At 35.6% G+C, this 20,304-nt stretch overlaps 2 protein-coding genes across 25 annotated transcripts in view; one reads left to right on the top strand and one right to left on the bottom strand.

Moving 5' to 3' along the window:
- Xpc (DNA repair protein complementing XP-C cells homolog) overlaps positions 1 to 3,705 on the bottom strand; it is a 38,393-nt gene extending 34,688 nt beyond the window's left edge. For all 3 annotated transcript variants that reach the window (XM_067775804.1, XM_067775803.1, XM_067775805.1), the window contains exons 1-2: positions 3,320 to 3,705; positions 2,449 to 3,260 (exon numbers count right to left, since the gene is read on the bottom strand). In XM_067775804.1, coding sequence (XP_067631905.1) covers positions 2,449 to 3,260; positions 3,320 to 3,498 — 991 coding nt within the window. In that variant the 5' untranslated portion in view covers positions 3,499 to 3,705. The remainder of the gene's footprint in view (positions 1 to 2,448; positions 3,261 to 3,319) is intronic.
- Positions 3,706 to 10,558: 6,853 nt separating this feature from the next.
- Positions 10,559 to 20,304, top strand: part of Trpm (transient receptor potential cation channel, subfamily M) — a 793,755-nt gene continuing 784,009 nt past the window's right edge. For 18 of the 22 annotated variants that reach the window (XM_067775790.1, XM_067775785.1, XM_067775783.1 and 15 more), the window contains exon 1: positions 16,059 to 16,562. The gene's annotated coding sequence lies outside the window, so the exon portion shown is untranslated. Of the gene's footprint in view, positions 10,577 to 16,058; positions 16,567 to 20,304 lie in introns of those variants that run through there. The other 4 variants (XM_067775781.1, XM_067775778.1, XM_067775779.1 and 1 more) reach the window with 3 other exon arrangements.

Raw genomic sequence — 20,304 nt, 5'->3', positions numbered from 1 at the left:
AAATTAGATTAAAATTATAAAAATTGTATTTTTTTGCTTATTACTTGAAAATATAGGTTTTTTTTTAATTTTTTTCTACTAAAAAGAATTCGAAAAAAGAAAAACTGTCTGAATGAAAGTTGACGGAAATATTTTGAACTTATTTTAGCTGTAAAGAAAAAAATTTCCATAAGAAATTTGTTAAAAATAATAATATAGTAGTTAAAAGTTCATTTTAAGCCAATTTCTCATAATTTAAGCCTGATATCTCTACTAAAATTCAAAAACACTATAGATATTAATACAGATTCTGAAATGTACTTAAAATACCTTTAAAGTAAGCCCAATATGATATTTTTCTTATAATTCTATCAGAAGCTATGAAGATTGTTTGACCAAACCCTACATTCATATGGCAAAAAATCTATTTTGCAAAAATCGGGACCTCGAAATCGGACTTATAGCTATGTTGTCTTCAGCAATTTTTCTTAGAATCATCTGTAGATTACGTTTTTGCTATACTCCTGATGGAAAAAAATTTGACCCGCTCTAATGTATATGTATGATGGATCCTGTTCAGTCACTTAGAAACCGTTTATCCATCAAAATATTATTAATAATAAGCGTTTTAGTCTAAATCCTAAAATCTAAGCGCTTCGAATTGCAAATGATAAACGCCTTATGAATACATATATGTATGTATGAAATCGCAATGTTGGTACTATTAATTTTTTGCAAAATGTTTCATTTTATACTTTGCATACGAGAACAAATCTAACTATATTAATATTGAATACGCAGCGTTCATTGCTTGACTAACTACTTGTTTCCGTTTTACTTTTTTTATTTTACAATAATTTCATCATTAGGAAATAATTTTAACTTCAATCTCCCAACAACATTTAAATTTGCATCACCAGCCACCAAGGCAGATACATACAGTTAATATAGGTACATGGGTATTGAATACTTTTTAAATTTGTTAGGTTGTCCCTATTCGCTCGGGAAATTCAGTAGAAAAATTTCCTGGTTTTGTTACTTTATATTTCGTTTTTTTTTCTGTTTTTCTTCTTTATATTTCATTCTTCGAGACGAATAGAAGTATTAATTTGTTATTGCGAAACATGTATGTAAATACTATCATTGTTATTTTAAGAGCAAGTTTTTGAAAACTAATAAAGAAATCTTAGTTAGCTGAAGCCCGAAGGCAGTAACTATACCCACCTGTAGCTTAATTTACGTTACCGCTTTTAGGGAGTTAGTGGGTTTGCAATTGGCGAGGCGTGACTGCGTGCGAATATATCAACCTTATGTACTGCCATTGGACAATTGTACAAAATAAAAGTTCTTTGTAATTGCTGCGGCACTTATTGCATTGCTAACTTTTTCTATTCGATTAAGTTTTATTGAATAATCCAAAATAAATTAGTTTATCTTATTTGAGATTGCTTGAAATTTTTCTAAAATTATTTTTTGTTGGTTTTTTGGCCCGACATTTTTCTAAAATACCCTCCTAAAAGGTAGTTACAAAACGATTTACAAACCGTCATACCAATACTAAAATGTAACGAATTAGTCAAGAATAATAAAATACGAAAGTATCTAATATTGCGACTGCCCGTAAAAATGACGTATTCATGCAAAGGAATGGAATATTAAACTAAACCGGTTCAGAATCATACAGGTATTAAGGAAGTTTAAGTGAGATGAAGAGCCACCCTCAATTTTTTGAGGAGTTTTATCGATTTTGATAGTCCTTTGCCGAGCATAAACCGGGACCTATCCGGAGCTAGCATCTTATACCAGCCCAACTGGCCTGGAATAGTTTGATATAACTATCGCAAACTTTCTTGGTGAGCCCGCCCATTACTTTCGTAAAGAACTTGATGTTGCCACAGCTTTCTTAATAAGTGTAAGTATACATTCAACTTTGTAATATGTTCAAATTAAGAACGGAATGAGATACTTAAGCAAATTCAAAAAATGTAATTCTGGCATAGCTAGTATTTCTCACATTAAGAACACATCTGTATGCACAAAAGTAACCACCTCTTCACGTGATATCTTTAACAAGGCCGTCCCACACACTAAGGATATGCCAAGAAAGTTATCTGTGCTTACAGGTAGTCGCCATGTTTGCATATATATTTCTTTTTAAATATGGTTGTAGTCTTAAATCAATATAACTCGATGAGTTTACAAAAATTCTATACAGCTAGGTATAATACAAAACAAAAAGGTGAAAGGAAAGTATGCCGAACTGAACTCTTGTATTACTAGAATCCCACAAAATATATTTTTTCATTTCATTCAAAAACTTACTCTTATTTGCTTTTAAACAAACGCATAATGTTTGCACTAAATCTACACACACAGTCTCATTTGAACAACTGGAAGCGCGTTCTAGAGATTTTACTACTAGAGCTTGCTATGACATGACACGTCGACACGACTACTTGCGTTTCCTACCTGCTACTTCCTCAAACTCTGAATCATCCGTATCGCCTGCCAGCACGGTAGATGTTGGGCGCGTTTTGGTATGTCGTTTGACACGTGTCGATTTCGTCTTACTCAATCGCTGTGGTCCACGTTCGATTTCATCGCGTTCATCATCCTCTTCTTCACCATCATCCTTCGACTTCATACTACGCATAGTAGCATGACTTTGTTTTGCTTCGCCCAATGCAAGCAGCGTATTAACATCCATAGTTGTTGTATTACATTTATTACCGCTGCGACCAGTTATTTTGGTATTCTCCTGCTCTTTTGCAGCAGCTCTTTTAGCTATGGTGTCTTTGGCACGTTCCAAACTATTGACATTATCTAGTAAATTCGCAAAGTCAAATGATTTTGCATTCCCCTGTTCTTCTGTGCTAGATTCGTTATCCTCTGATCCAGAATCAGATAATTTGCCAACTCCAGCATTACAATCGAATACCGGCGGTTTTGTTAAAGCTGTTGTTTTATCTTCGCTATTGCGTACATTGAAGAAACTTGATTGAAAGTCGATATCTTCTGGGTTTACTAGATAATCATCTACGCTTGATTCGCTGCTGGAGACGCTACCAGGTTCGCCACTTTCATTGAGCATTTTTACGTTTTTTGAAGCCGTTCGTGATGTCGATGCTGATGGTGAATTGCTGCCTGCGCTATTCGGCGATGGACATGTTTTTGGTGGTGGCCGATATTTGTTGTATAATTTCGTACGTAATGATTGGCCCGCACCTTTACGTTTCTTTATGGCAGTTTGCTTGACAACGGCGCTCTTAGGCGATGCGCCTCTGGTGAGATGAATAGAGATAATAATTAAATTTAAATTGTTTAAATGAATGCAACTCACTTTCGCCTTGTCGTAGCACCGTTTCCATGAGTTTGCGCGCCTAAAGCATGAGGTGACTCTTCGAAGTCGCTATCATCATCGTCCGATGATTCGCCACCACGCACATCCTTACTGGGCTTCCATTCATCCTCACTGGCGGAGAAACCTTCCGACATTGACTCCTCATCTTCGTCCGACATTTTTTGCACTTCCTACGCGCGAAAATGGGTGTTTTCTTTACATCAAGGATTTTATTTTGCTTTATCGATTTTCTTGGATCCGCTTGAAAATCTTCGCCTTGTTTCTTCTATAAACAGTAAAATGAAATTACAATAGTCCTCCTTTTGACATGAAATATATGAGTTGGTAACGCGGCTGAAATTGTGAAATTGTCGGCTTCATTGTGAATGCATACAAGTTTCTGCCAATCCCATTTCACACTTCAAATAACATTGGCAAGGGGAACAGCTGATGGCGAATGGCCAGAGAATAGCACAAATCACACACACTGTATGTGAATTCTGAGAGAATAGAAATGCCTTGTTTTTTGCTCGCGATAAAATAAATTGAAGCACCATTAACCGCCCATTTGTGTTTCAAACCATTTCTTTTAAATAATAATCGGCTATTAATTTTTGCAATATATGCCATCATCCGGTGGCAAAATCCTGAGCCAGATATATAATTTTGCATGTAAATGCAACAACAACGATTTGAGCCAGATAAATCTAGATAGAAAACTGGTTCAATTTGTGAGCCAGATAATTTGTTAATTACTTCTTTTTAGTTTGGCAACACTGCCTTGCCGCTAAACTTGCTTTTTCAAAAATAGATGTCGCTGCTTAGCCTTTCGCCGTATGAGTTAGATGAAAAACAGCGTGGGCATCTGCCTATCACATTTCACGTGTACGAAAATTTCACGACATCTGCTTCTCAAGTCTCTCAATGATCCAGAGCATTCCCGTGAGAATTGAGCGTGAGCCGGAGCTGTAAAACTCACTGGAAGACGGCAATAGTTAATGAAAAAATATGAGCTACCAATTAAGCAAAGATTTTAAAATATGCAAATAATGAAATATACCAGTCGTCTAAAAAACGGTTGAAAAACATTATTGAGGAAATAATTTAAAGGCCAATTAATGGTGACTTATAACCATAAAACCATAACCAGATAAAACAGCTGATTCAACCAACCTTATGGGAATCGACCCAATCGATTATTGGTGCCGCCAAGGTCGTAACCGTATCGTAGCCAACCAATTGGTTTTTGGTTTACCGTCGTAACGATAAACAGCTGATTACGTTAGGGATACGACTACAGCAATACGACATACGGCACCAATGACTTCCGCTAAAGGAAGTTTAATTAGCCCCATTGTGAATACATACAAGTGAAGGATCTTTCTATTCCTCCATTGCCATACCTACCTGGCAAATAATAGTTGACAGGGAGAACGGCTGTCGCGAATGGCCAGAGAATGGAAGAAAGGTTTATTTTTTGCTCGCGGTTATTAAATTGAAGTGCCATGAATTGCTCATTTGTGTTTCAAATCACCTTCTCTTTTAAATGTGTAAGCAGAAAGTCAAACTACATATGAATATTAATTTCTAAAATCTAGTTAATAGATTAAATGTGAGCAGCGAGTTAAGCAAACATGTTAAAATATGTAAATAATGCAATATAACAGTCGTTTGAAAAATTTGAAAAACACTATTGAGCAAATGATTTAAGTAATCGAACAGAGATTTAACAGGTGATCCAGGCTGCTTACTATTGTGAACGTTTTTTGTCAAACATTCGCCACTTGTATGAATTCACAATGATTAGCCCTTTAAGTAATCAAACAGTGATTTACCAGGTGATCGAGGCTGTTTCCTATTGTGAACGTTTTTTTCAAACATTCGCAATTGCGTTAACTTGTATGAATTCACAATGGATGAAATTAGGAAAAAAACATACGTTGTGAATACACGAAAGCAACATCAGGGGCTTTATTCACTATCTGTGAGTTTTTAAGTGTACACAACAAATTGTGTAAACTATGAAATTCTGAATCTGTAAAGCAAAACTGTGAAAAAGAAAACTCAGTGATAAAAACTTCTTGAGTTTTCTTGAGAGCCAGCAAGGCGAATCCATAGCAAGTGGTGGCAAAGCGAATTCAACCAATTTTCGCCTTGATAGCCAGTATCATGGCGGAGCGATACAAGGTGGCAGCACAGTGACATACCTACAAACACAAGTACAATTTCCATGTACTTTGTTCTTCTAAATTCGATGGACAAATGTTAAAATCGTACTGCGCCGGAAGTTGGTGTATCAAATCATATTAAAAAAATATATAATCAGCTGTCCCATGCTGCCACCTTGTATCGTTCCGAATGGCCAGTGTACACTATTGTGACCATTGTTTACTATATAGTTTGCCAGCTTAAATTGAGGTTATGTTGCGAATAGAGTGGAAGGCACTCGAATTCAATGAAAGAGACACTCGAATGGAGTGGAATGAAGAACAGTAGGAAGAGCAAAGTTGCATTGGATCAATCATTGCATCAATATTAAAGATAAATTTAGAAAAAATAATTAAATACTTGAGTATAAGCAAACATTTTCTTTCAATTACTGCATTTAGGTGTCCTAGATGCTATATATTCCAAAATTATAACATGTTATGTCTGTATAAAAATTTAACTTCAATTTCCCCAAGATTTCCGTAATATGGCCATTAGTGATATTTGTGTGTGTGTGCAAATTTTGAGCGATCAGCTGTTAGTTACGCTACTTGGTAAAGTTTACAATGATTGTGACATTCCAAACTCATACGCACTGTTGCAGAATAACTTTTTATACTCAGTTGAGCAGAGCTCACAGAGGACATTAATTTTGTTCGCATAACTGTACCCCGTAACGGCATAAACTAATCGAGATAGATATAGACTTATATATATCAAAATGATCTGGGCGAAAAAAGAAATCTTTTAGCCATGTCCGTTCGTCCGTAAACACAATAACTTGATTCAATTTTGAGGTATCTTAATGGAATTTGGTATAAAAGTCCCTGGGTACTCATATCAGATCGCTATTTAAAATGAAAGAAATCGGAATATAACCACGCCCACTTTTTCGATATCTAAAATTTCTAAATACCGATAAAGTGCAATAATTTATTACAAAAAACGGATAAAGCGATGAAACTTGGTGGGTGGGTTGACCTTATGACGCAGAAGAGAAAATTAGTAAAATTTTGTAAAATGGGCGTGTCACCGCGTACTTTTAAAAGAAAGGAAGTTTTGCAAGCAGCTTTAATTTGGCAGCAGATTAGGCAATGTTCGATTACACCCGAACTTAGCCTTCCTTACATGTTTCCTTTCATTGCGTTCGATCAACATTTTCTCACTGACATATGACTTTTACATTCAGCGCTCGTTCAGCAAAACAATGTGACAATACTTTACAGAACCGCATGTAAATTTACAGTGCAAATTTTGTGTGCAAATGAGTTTTAAAAAGGTGCACATTTTTCAGTTTTTCATAGTTAAGGAATTGACCCCCAGGGCGTACACGTAATAAGGTTATGGTCAAGGAATGAAAAACATTTTCAATCAAGCGATAACTATGCAACTGTCAAACTATTTCTAAAAATTATAATAAGTTATGAATCCACCGAGTACTATTTGTCGCCAGTTCGCATATGCTATTAATCCGATCCACTATTTCAGAGCTATTGTGATAAAAAAAAATTAGTTTAGATAGCGGATCGTAACACGTAATACGGGTCCAGCTTACTTTCAAAGGGGTTAATAAGCACAATACAAAGATATATATGTAGCTTTAGAGCTTCCGCAACCCAATTGTCTACCTCACCAACTCGAGGGGAATCCTGTTACAAATATTAATGTATTATACACATTTATTGCAGGCTAGGCTCTGGCAACCCCAGATTCCTCATGATGGGGGTGTGGGGCGGGTGGCCAGAAGGTTCAATGTGGTCACATTAGCCGCTCCCCAGATGGTCGGGCTAGTACCATATTTATATCCGGAAAAGGGCCATCAACATCGAACCCTCGGGGAGGGTCTTTATCGTTAATATAACAACAGCTTACTTTCGCCATCGCATGACAAAATAGTGGTGTTGTACCGATAAAGACACTCGCTCTGGGGAGTGTTATCGATGTAGATCCGGTCCTTTGCCGTATGCAGATCCAGTATGTTCCGGTAACAAGCACCATTAAGGTACTAGCCGAACCCCCAGCGGGTTAGGGGGATAGAATATACCCGCGGTAGGAATGCCTGTCGTAAAAGGCGACTAAAATACCAGATTCAAGGGGTTTGTAGCGCAACCATTTCAGGTTGCCAGCGCAATATATAGCTTCTCCAAACCAAATTGTCAACCTCACTTATCCGTGGCGAATCCTGTTTCACTAACAGACGAGACTTTGGCGACCCCAAGCTCCTCATTGAACTTGGGGGTGGGAAGGGAGGGATGACCTGAAGGTTTAATGAGGCCACATAAATCGTTCCCGAGATGGTCGGGCTAACACCTTAATGGTGCTGTGTTACCGGAGCGTACCGGATCTGTGTCCGGCAAAGGACCATCACATCGATAACCTTATCGCTACAGCAACAACAACAGGTACTAGCCCGACCATCTCGGGAACAACTTAGTATGACCAAATGAAACCTTCTAGGCCATATCTCCCTACCACCACGTAGATACATGAGGAACTTGGGGTTGCCAGAGCCTCGGCTGTTAAGGAAACAGGATTTTCCACGGGTAGGTGAGGTTGACAATTCGGTTGGGGAATCTATATATTGCGCTGGGAACCCCTTAAAGGGGCATACCTGCTGCGGGAATATTCTAAGCCCCCTAACCTGCCTCTTACAGCAACTTCCCAATGGTTCAACGCTGTTGAAACTGCTAGTTTCCTTGGAATGCTATTAGAGGGCGTTGATGACAATTTTTGAATGGGACGAAGCACTTTTAACACAACAACAGCAATGGCAGATGCTGTTTGTTTACTCTTCAAAGCTAGAAAAGTAACAAGGCGCTCCACTGTAATTTTATACAGCGGTAAAAGCGTTAAGGCGAAGCAATACATTCAAAGGAAGTGTAAGCCCATGTGTCCAACTTTGCACCCTGCTGCGCTTTAACGCTATAGGTCCGGAATAACATAGAACTCTTGCCTTAACTTTTTGCCTCGTTTTACATTCCACAAACGTTTTGTAGTCACATATACGTTCAGCCATATATTGAGCTCATCTATCAGGCGAACCATTGCATCAAGTCGCGGGAGTCCCCATGCAGAGTCTTGTAAATTTCCTATCATCGCGGTATTTGATTTATGTAAGTAAAATGATATATCAGCCCAATTCTAAACGAAGATTCCGTGCGAGTTTTTTCCCTTCTCCCATTCCTCGTATTCTAAATAAAAATTCCTTGTGAGTTTTTTCACTTCTCCCTTTCCTCCTATTCTGAACAATGTTCGAAAAAGCGGAAACCGGTTATGGGAGAAAATTAGGTATTATGAATGTGAGGGAGAGGGAGATTTCTCTGCCATTTCATAGGAGTTTTTTCACTTGGTTAAATTGAAGGGAATGCATCAAAATAGTTAAACGAAATTGGTTCTTTTAAGAAAGAACACTTATTTGTATAAATTTGTGCTAAGATATGTATTTACATTCTACCACAATATTCTCACTGTTAATACAACAACAACTACAACCACAATATTCTTTATTTTAAGTCGAAAAGTATATCATAAGCAACGGTAGAGCTCTTGGTATACATATTTGATGCAGCCATCCAGAAATTGCGCAAGGATTTTTAAATAAGGCTTAAATAGATTTTGGCATATGACGAAGGACGAATTCAACTCAACGTGGCCGCCAGAAAATTGCTTTGCAGAATGAAAGCAGGCAACTCCGGCGGATTTGTGTTATCCCGCCATCTTCTTATTATGCTCCTCTGATGTTGCTGTGGCACCAATTCATTACTCATTTCAGTGAATACCACATGAAATGCAATAATGTGCATTGTTTATACCTTATATCTTAATTTCAAACAAATTCGCAACAATATTAAACTTTTCAATTTTTTAAAAAAAATAAGAAATGCGCAACGAAATTTCAATTGACAAAACAGCTGACTTCGAAAATTCGAAATTCCTATTCCCCAATTTTTCTTCTCCCTAGGAGAAATGAATTGGAGGAATTTTTCCGCGGGAATAAAAAAATCCGCGAGAACAAAATTCCGCGAGAATATTTAGAATTGGTCTGTATATGATATATATACATATGGAAAATAATATCGACATACTGAAATATGGTCATTTGCAAATGGGAATATCAGCGCATCTACATAGAAAGTAAAAATTGGGCTAGGTCATGGCATGCTGAAATTTGTGGGACAGAGCCGAAACGCAAAGGGCAAAATAAACGCGAAAATATCCACAAAACTATATAGGTATACATACGTAGTATATATACGTAATATACGCGCAACAACTGAGCGGTAGCGGTTGCAAGTTGCTTGTAACATACACTTGATGGAGATGGGAAGTGGAGCAAGAAGAAGCTGTTTAGTTTTATGTTATGTGACCAAATGGAATTGGAGAACACGTGCTCCTGGTTGCCATGTGCTATATGCAGCTTGTAAATAGAGCTAAGGCAAACTAATTTCTTTATATATATTTGAAAATGGCGTATCCATTTTTATATTAGACAAGATTGATAAAACCCAAGCATTATAATAATAAATTATTAAGCATTATAATAATTTTTTAAAGAGTATAATATATTTTTTTTATATAAACATAGATTTGTTTTTGATTGTCGGCCGCTTTACTCTAACCAAACTGGCACAAAAAAATATCTTTGCGGCGAATATTAGTTGTTGATCCTGCGCATTTCGCAAATTCAGAGGACGCTTTTTTGTTGTTGCCCTCACATAAAGGTATTATTGCATTCCTGTACTTTGTGCTTATGTGGCCCGATTCGAAGCAGTTCCTTTCTTAAGCTCGTAGAGAACGGTCGTGCAAATTTCATATACGCTTGCCAACTAAACTCTTAAGGCTTTGAAATATTCTGTGTGCTATATCTTTCAAGATAAACCTTTAACTGTACACTTTTAACGGGTTAAATAGTTGAAACGGAATAATAGTTGCTTATATTTTTATTTATGAACCTATTTCGAAGACAACAATATATAGTATGAAAGTGCATTTTTAAAAATGTATTAACCACCTCTCTGCAGTACTATATGCATCACACGATTGCAAAATGTATATATGGTGTATTTCATATGAATATAAAACAAATTCTTAGTTAACACGGTTTAAAAATATCTTAATAGTAACTTTAATTATAAGCTGTGTAATCTCTTTTCTGTTAAAACTTCAACCAAATTCCTGAAAAATTAAACAAAAAAAGTTCATATATTTAAAATTTTAATTCAGTTCTGTAAAACATTAAATTAAGTCTTACAAAGTGCCATTGGAAGTGGAAAGAAAATTACTTTGTATTTTTTGGACTTTTTCTTCGGCACCAACGGAAGGAAAAAATTCAACGCGATGTTTAAACCAATGTTTTTGTTATTTATATCTTATTATGCTGCAAAACAGCTTCCTTTCTTAAACATTTAAATTTTTGATAATTTCGAAAGTTTTTTCGGCTTATAGCGATTTCAAATTGCATAAAGCAATTATTTGTGTGTTTTTATTAACATGTAATAATAAAAAAATTTTCATTAAAATTAATGAATTTGAATTTTAGTAAAGAAATATTGAAAATAATAATTTAATGACCGAAATAATAAATACCACAATAAATTTATATGATTTTTAAATATATGTATAAGTGTACTGATCGAACGAAGCTTTACTTCGCTTTGTTGTTTAAACATCATTGCATGGCAGAGTTAACATTTTTTTTAAATGGCATAGCTTGAGCTATGTGTCATAGAGCTGCGAATATATATTTTTTGTTTATTGCATTCTTGGTTCAAAACCCAAAAGTGAAGCTTGAAATATATGTGCATTCAATTATATAAATCAATGCCTTAAATGTTTGATAGGTTTGTTAGGGGATTACGTATGTACTCAGCACAGTGATGATGGCCAAATCTCTTTTCATGCAATTGTAGCTTAGTAGCTATACCTGGTCTTATGGATATTTTCTCAAACGTGCCATAAAGGAAAATGCTAGATAATATAAAAAACAACAAATTTACCGATCTCTAAAACTGTACAGTATTATCAGAAAAACGGCCACATTATATCAAGCCAGTATTTGATAAAAAAACCATTTAAACCGCAATTCAGAGAACATCTTTTAATTTCAGACTTTGTGTTACGGCGCGGTATCTAGATCATTAGAAAGCGCTCAAGAAATCATTTAATTTTCTTCTTGTAGCTAAACTAAAAGCGTTATTATTTGAAAGTATGTATTTTTTTGTATTATTCATTTTAGTTATAAAATTTCATTTGAGATACATCCTACATGTTTCATTTAAAACGTGCAAGGATTTCTTGATGATATTTTTTCAAGTTCGGCTTACGTAATGACAGTAGGAAAGTTTCATTTTTCAAGTTAAAAGCATATTATTAAATACACTCCCAAATTCCTTATTTAATTGAAAGCTATTACCATAGTAAATAATAATATTTTAAAGTGGTTTTTGCATATATTTCGTATCTTTATTTTTAATTAATAAACTCAGGTCAATAACAGACGTAAACAGCGTTACACAACTTTAAAACAAAAATCAGTAGGCCGATATAACAACAAAAATTGAAAAAATATTTTAAAAATTCAAAGGCTTTTACTTACCAAAAATTTTTTTGTTCACACTTAATTCGGTTGCACAGTCTTTTATAATTAAGATATTTTCCGCACATTGTAAATTGTTTGTTTTTCTTGCATTTAAATCCAAAATAGCACTCTAATTAAAATTAACAAGCGTTTTCTTAAGCTTATGTCCCAGGAAAAGGTGAAAACTAGTTGAGACACAAATTGAATTCGTGAGCACTGAATGAACTGAAATTTAAATAAATGTGTAAATTAAAAATAAAACTGGAAAAATGTGTGAATACTTTCAAATCGTTAATAATGAAACGTTGACATACAAAAGATGCTCACAGTCACGTTGACATAAATGTGGTAAATTTAAGCATTTTTAATATTACAATAGGACTATGGGTGCCCTTTATATTTAAAAACTGAATAACCTTAAAAAAGGTTTAAATAAAAATAATTAATAAATAAATATTTATACAATTTTCGTGAATGAATCATGGAACTACTTAAAATATATAAGCTATGAACACTGCGGATTTGAAGCCGTATCTACATTAAAAGCTTTGCCCATGGCTTAGACAGACAAACGGCTAACTGTGGAATGTATAGGGACTCGAAAATTTAAGGAATTACCTCCGACGGTAGAAAAATATGTATAATAGCTGTGATTTTTTTTACATATGCGCTTAAACTTTATATTAACTGCCAAGTGCATAAATTTATCTACACTGAAATTGTTACACAGTAAATTAGTACCAGTTGCAACTGAAATGTGCGTCTCCATCATATATCTACTCTATTCGCCACTTTTATGACCGAAAAGTGTGCGTGTCCATGATTTATCGCAACCGATAGAGCTATGGGTTATACACTATGAACAACAGGGTACGTGTCTCTGCTATTAAGCACAGCCCGTTTTATAGCGAGTTATTTAACCACTGCTGCGAGTCTTCAATAATTGCCGCTGGATGGGTCTACTAAACATTATCTAAGTGATCAGCATTTAGGCAATTAAATTTTGAATTTCCCTACATATCAATACAATTTGATTACTCTTTCCGACTAAATAAAGAGTTATCATACAATTGAACAAAATAAACAACCAAATATGAATACTTTTGAAGATCAAAAACTGAAAAGCATTTTTCGATCACTTTTTGGAATCATTTTTGAAGTCCTTTGATGATTAAATTTTAATATTTCATAAATATCAATAAATATAATAATCAAATTTGTTAGTTTTGATGATCAAAAACTGAATATAGTTTTTTAATCACATTTTGGAATCATATTTTAATCAAATGTGTTTACTTAAGGTGATCAAAATTGTATAATCATTTCTAATTCAGCTTTCTGAATCTTTTCTGACTTTATTTGTTGACTGAATAATGAATTTTATATTTGTTAAAATTTTACTTGTCATTTAAATTTAATTTTTTTTCACATACACACATTTTCTCAATCATGAGGATCACAAAAAATATATAAAAATTTTATTATTTATATATACAAAAGATATTCTCCAAAATCTGCTGCTCGTGACCGAAGAATTTCCCAACCATTTCTCCACCTTCGGCTTCCCAGAAAATACATAATGGTTGGACAATACAAAGGTTGTGAACTATTTGAACCCCAGGTAAGTGAAACTCTCTTAACATACCTGGACACGGCTTCAACATCCCGTATCGTATGGATCGTATTTTAAGATGTTGACGATAATAGCTAATGTTATATGTTGTAGTCGCAGGTGTATATCGGTCAAATTTGTTTGCAAGTTACCTGTGGTTCAAATTGTTCACTTCTGCGTGTTTTCTTCCCCTGATGAAATAAGATTATTTTGTAGTATCTTATTTTGAATGAGATATGAGGAATCAATTCATGATATACGGATTCAAAAATTATGCAAAAATCTCCACCAAAACGATTGAAATATGTTCACGAATATGATGAGAAAATGTGTGAAAAGCAGTCAAATGTTGCTCTAAAACAATTAAAGCTCAATTTTAAAATTATATCAAATATGAATAAAAAGCTTTTCGAAATAGGAATCATAAATGATTCTTCCAGAATAATCAAATTTAGGGTACATTTTTCTTCCGTTGATACATTAATTTTCGAACAGAAATTGCTTTTAATATATAAAGTTTTTAATCATCTAGGAGTACGATATTTAAATACTTGCTGGGAAGTTTAGTTGTATATACATATATATAAAAAAGGCCCGGTTAATATATATTTATTATGGAGTTATCTTGCGTTCGGGAATATACATATTCGGGAATATACATATATGGATAGACGCAACCGTTTTTTTAGATAATTGATACTGATACATCAAGGATAACCTCTTAAGGCGGTGACGCAATTACATTTTTCATATAGATGCGTTTAACACAAGCTTATGCATTCCAATAACATCGCCACAATCAACCAAGATGTTGCGTTTGTAAATATGAAGGAACTTCAGACTTGGCAATTGTAGTTTATTACGCCTTGCCCATTCACATACAAAATTTCGCGAACCACTGTTGTAAACATTCTCCCTATACAACAAAAATACTTGCTAACATATTTTTTTCGTAATCGATTGTTATATTGCAGTTTTTAATTGCGAAAAATGTTAGAAAATTAACCAACCAGTGGGAAAAATTATTTCACTCGCAAAGTGTGCCAACACCCTTAACCAAAGCAAATGTCAAATTCTTCTTCTTATGATTTGCTTGGCGGCCTCCGTGGTGTGATGGTAGCGTGCTCCGCCTGCCACACCGTATGCCCTGGATTCGCACCCCGCGCAAAGCAACATCAAAATTTTAGAAATAAGGTTTTTCAATTAGAAGAAAATTTCTCTAAGCGGGGTCGCCCCTCGGCAGTGTTTGGCAAGCGCTCCGAGTGTATTTCTGCTATGAAAAGCTCTCAGTGAAAACTCATCTGCCTTGTAGATTCCGTTCGGAGTCGGCATAAAACACGTAGGTCCCGTCCGGTCAATTTGTAGGGAAAATCAAGAGGAGCACGACGCAAATTGGAAGAAAAGCTCGCCCTTAGATCTTTTCGGAGGTTATCGTGCCTTACATTTCACATAATTGGTGAGTTGGCTACTTTTCAATATTAATATCTCCATAAAAATACGTGCAATCTACTCATAATGTATAATCATGTGTTAAACTCATCTATATGAAAAACTGGTTATGTGTCGGAGCTATTAGGCAAGATGCATACGAGGCGTAGCTTCATAGACGCGTACAAGATTTGACATGTACCCTGCAAAAATTGTTGGATCAAAAAGCGTCGTTACAAAAAGCAAACAATTATTGAAAAAAAAGAAATTAAATTTCTTCAGGTATATCCGTTCACGAAACCAAAGGAAAATGAGTGTGGCATCAAAAAAATGTAAAAAAACGTCTTGTTCTTCCTTTTTTTCAAGCGTATGTACGCTCAGCGACAACATTGCTGTACACTTAGCTACATGAAGCTTTCATGCAGCTTACGCCTAATGTGTAGCTCTCCATTCAAGTATATGTGTCCGACATCAAATCGTACAGATTTTGCCTGCAGCGTCTAATACGTGTGTATGACTCGTAGCCTTATGTGCACCTTGCCTTACCCGCCTTTTTTGGACGCATCATAGCAGTAAAACAAGGATTGTAAATTATTACATCTTGTGACATAAATCAAATTTTCAGTTTCCGCTTTCGCATTCGCGGTCCTAGGTTCAAAGCGTATCTTTTGGAAACCTCATCTAATATTTTTAGACGAGAATTTGCGAAGAAAAGTATTGAATTATCTAAAATTCCTTAAACGACTATATGCCTGCGTTAAAGTTTAATCATAATTTTTCCACGTGTATTTCTTCATCTTTTCATGCACTTAATTTGGTGGCATCACTCTTGCTGCCGGCTGATCAAGCAAATGTCAAAATAGATACGCACCGCAAATATGTTAATCAAAACAAACAAAAAAAGCAGGCGAATTTCTAAATTTCCACAGATTGAGATTTTTTGATCATTCTTATTCTGTTTTGCATCGCGTTGTGTGGTTTTGATTATAAACTTGGTGTTTCTGCCCGTTTTATTCTTGTTTCAACGTCAAATATTTCATAATACGACGATTAGAAACTACTTTAATTAAAAACATTGTGTGCTTACCGTTGTTGGTGGATTAAAAACCAAAAGATAAACGTAATTACGATCATTTGATATCAGTGCGTGCGAATGTGTTTGATAAAAACCACAATAAAAATCTTGAATCTAGTGATAAAACGACTGAAAGAATATTGCGAGATCAATCACTTTCACTTTACCGCATTCATGAATAATTTATGAACATCAATTAAAAGAAAAAAATAGAGAAACAACGAAAATATAGTGAATGGTTTAGTAACGAAAACGAACGTATACCCACATTTATTTTAGGAAATCATTAATTAAATGAGAAGATAACTTTCTGAGGAACTTAAGCCACATGCGCTTTAATCATGTATGTATGTAGAATATGTTTAATCTCTATTGTAAAAAAAAACTACGGTTTTAAGATAGCAATGTGCACATCTTTACCTAAGCATTCGTATTTTGCAGTCTTTATCACTGTATTGGCGTAGGGTGATGAGCGATCTGTGCACAGTCAGATGGCTGAAATGGCAGAGGTCATAGCACAGCATTCGCTCCCATTAAAACAATAAAGTGTCGATCCAAATGTATGTATGTATTAGAGGTTTACGCCGGTCACTTTATCGGCGGCAACGGCGTAGGCTCTATTATATACCGACGGCGGCGGCGTGGCCGGCGTGCCGACGAAGTGATCGGCGTAAACCTCTGAATTGAATCGCTGGACTTCAAAGTATCACATTGTCCACAACTAACGAATATGGAAACATACTGCCGACGTCAGTGGTATGTTGGGCGATCTGGAACAATATCATTAACTTACGGATGAAGATCTGGGAGGCTTGCAAAGCGAAAATTTACAATTATAATATTGGGAAAGGTTTTGTTTATATTTAACGAAATCGACGTTTCGGCCATTTCGGAAAGATCCGCGGTTTTTTCCTCAAAACCTCGTGGATCGTTCAAAAATTTTTGGGGAGTAGCTCCTTGCGGAGAGAGGGAGCAATACTTTAGGCGACTTACGGTTGCTATAAATTATCTACTAAGAGTCATGACTCTCGTGGCACAGATTTAACGATTAGCATCAATGCTGGCTTATAGTTCATCGCGCCAAAGTTTTTTTCGGCTATTTTTAAGAGCTACAATTCCCGACGTGCGAACAGTGGCAATCCCGACCACCAGTCGCTACCACCCATCCTGGCCCTTATACCATATGCCAGCACAGAATCCATAGGACTGCGACTTCGAACTCATACCTTCATCGACGTTACTTTCCCAGAAGCTCTAGGTGTAGCTCCGAAGACTTTCTGACGGATGTTTTGGTTTCTTTTTGCTATGCTTCCGAGCTACAACAAAAAAAAAAACACATTGAAACGATAGGGAGTAACTGTTCGGCCAAGGATGCCGCCCTCGAAATCATAAGCAGTCTAGCTGGATATCATTGCGTAACACATGGGTGAAAATCGTATAATCCTTGACGCATCTACATAATTTAAACTTTACAAACACCGTGGATAAAAGACTTAACCTCAATACTCTCCGTTTCCGGCCTTATTATATACATAAGAGATCATTATGGATGACCGCGTTCAGTTTTCACACTAATTCGACTATACCCTACGTTAAGCTAGTAGAACACCCGGTCATTTGTTCGACTGTCTTGAGAAAGCTTTTGCGTCACCACTTTGAGTGTTCTTGCGAAGGACAAAGCCTAACCTGGTTAAAAAATGTGCCTACGTATTCACATTTGTAACAGAAGCCGTCACGTGTTGGTGATTTTTAAACATGGTTGATAGGCTATATCCAATGGGATTCACTGCAAGACACTAGTTGGGGATAGAACAGCCAACTTTAGGAAATGTCAAACCGAGAGACTTGGGTGTTGAATGATGAAGTGTGAAAATCAAAATTAAGATTTCAGACGCTCTTTTATAGTTCAGCAAATAAAGTGATTTTTCAAATCCTTCTCATATATACATATAACACGTATACGTGTTGAAGATATATGCAACTTAAGTATGAGCTGAGAATCATTTCAAAGGAGAATTTAAACCTCTGAAGCCTACTAAAGGATTTTGCAACACTGATTTCGCTTATTCTTTCAGCCAATCGGGATATAAAATTCGGCACCTTTTTCGGGTAACTTGCTTTTTTAACAACTTGTGGACAATTTGAAAATATGTTCGACTTTGTACCATTTATTTAAATTCATTGTACTTTATTAATTTTTTGAAAAAAGTATGCGAAGTGAGCATTTAAATTTATTATATAATTTTTTTAAGTGTTTTGTTTTAATAACTTGGTGAATTCGGTGATGCGAAATCCGTGTTAAGCTGGCATTGAAAGCGCCTGTTTTCTCAAATAACTTTTGAACGGTTAGAAAGTGATACATTTCGCAATTGGATTTTTATAACTGGCAGTGATGCGCATCCGTTGATGCCCCTTTCGATCATATCGGACCAATTTTCGAGATGAACAATAAATGGTCTAGACAGCATTAAAAGAGTAAACAATATGGTAACGCGCCGAACGCCGCCGCCACCGCCGCCACCGCCGCCGCGCCGATATTTTTGACATTCGGCGGTGGCGTGCGAAAAACGTCGCTAATCGGCGGCGTATATCTGCATTATGTATGGATATACATACATATGTAACAATGTATCGGCATTGGCTTTTTATTTGAATAGTTGGCAGCTGCCGCTAGCATAACAATCCAGTTACGTAGCCATCTGCGGTAGATAAGTCTTATACCCAGTAGCGCTAAGTTGTCTTTACACAATATGATTTTTCAACCGATTTCGATTGCCAACCAAATCTAGAGGCAGAAATGGACGCAAACGTTTAAAAATAAAAATTAAGAAAATTCCATTTTGAGATGAGTCCCAACCGTAACATTTGTTAACTTTTTCTTTGAGACTGAAGGCAGTATACTTAAATCTGATTCGCCTTTGACTCAACTATACCAAGTCCACTGAATTCAGTCGTGCTAATCATTTTTGTATTTTAAACGCGGGATAAATATTCACCAAAGTTAAGACCTGGATGTCCTTAAAATTGTGTACTTCAATATGGGTATCACACGAAAGGAGCTGTTCAGACTATCAAGATAGGATGTTTTTCGTTTGTTAACAACAACCGGTTGTTGAGGGTTTCAAAGAGCTGACAAGCGCAATTCAAAGCTAACGTATCTCAATTGTCAACCTTACCTACGCTAGGCGAATCCTTTTAAAAATATGAATGTATCAAACACATGTTTAGCAGGCGAAACCATGGTGACCCTTAGTTCCTATGAAACTGGAAGGAATAGCCTTCAAAGGTTCAATGGGGTCATATTAAATTGTTCCCCGCAATTGTGAGCATAGTATCTTAATGGCACTTATTACCGGAACGTACCGGAAATTTTCCAGGGCATGGTATAGAAACGAATTCCACTCAATTTATAACGTTACGATCTTCTTTGTCCTTTGACTTTGAAATACACTATATTTCTGACTTGAAGTACTTTTTGCATATAATAATTCAATCATTACTTTGGCATTTTTATTTAAAATTAAGAAAGTTTTACACAAAAGTGTCGCGACCGGAAAATGATTCACGTGTCTTAATCACATTGGCATATTTCTCTTAATTAAAAAGAAGCTCCTTACATAAGGCAACCCTGCAAAATATTTCTACACCAAAGTAAGAGAGCCCTAAAATGTAGCCGTACAGTCAGCAGATTTCGAGATATTACAAGATACACATGAGTTAATCTAGTGTGGTTAGATGGAAACCCATTTTGTTCTAATTTCCTATTAGGTGGCAACCTGTTTTAATACCCATGTTAGCATATCTTCTTTAATAAAGTGTTTAATTGTAAAACACTATATTCATATGTAGTATGTATATTAGACTGGGTCGACTTAATAACCGATATCGCGCCAGAGATTTTTCGATAGGATTTGGGCTCAGGAAAAAAAGTTCCGCTACGCATACCCAAACAAATTATTTTCGATCCTGGGAAATTTAATTTTTTTGAAATTTTTTCGACTTTTATTTTTAAGATTTTTTATGACCTACTAAAAAATGTTCATTTTATTGTAAAATTTTCATGTATACCCTGTCCGACCCAAAAA

The sequence above is a fragment of the Eurosta solidaginis genome, chromosome 3, assembly GCF_040869045.1.
Source record: "Eurosta solidaginis isolate ZX-2024a chromosome 3, ASM4086904v1, whole genome shotgun sequence".
In the NCBI taxonomy this organism is placed as follows: Eukaryota; Metazoa; Arthropoda; class Insecta; order Diptera; family Tephritidae; genus Eurosta; species Eurosta solidaginis.
This window is presented reverse-complemented; position numbering and strand designations above follow the sequence as displayed.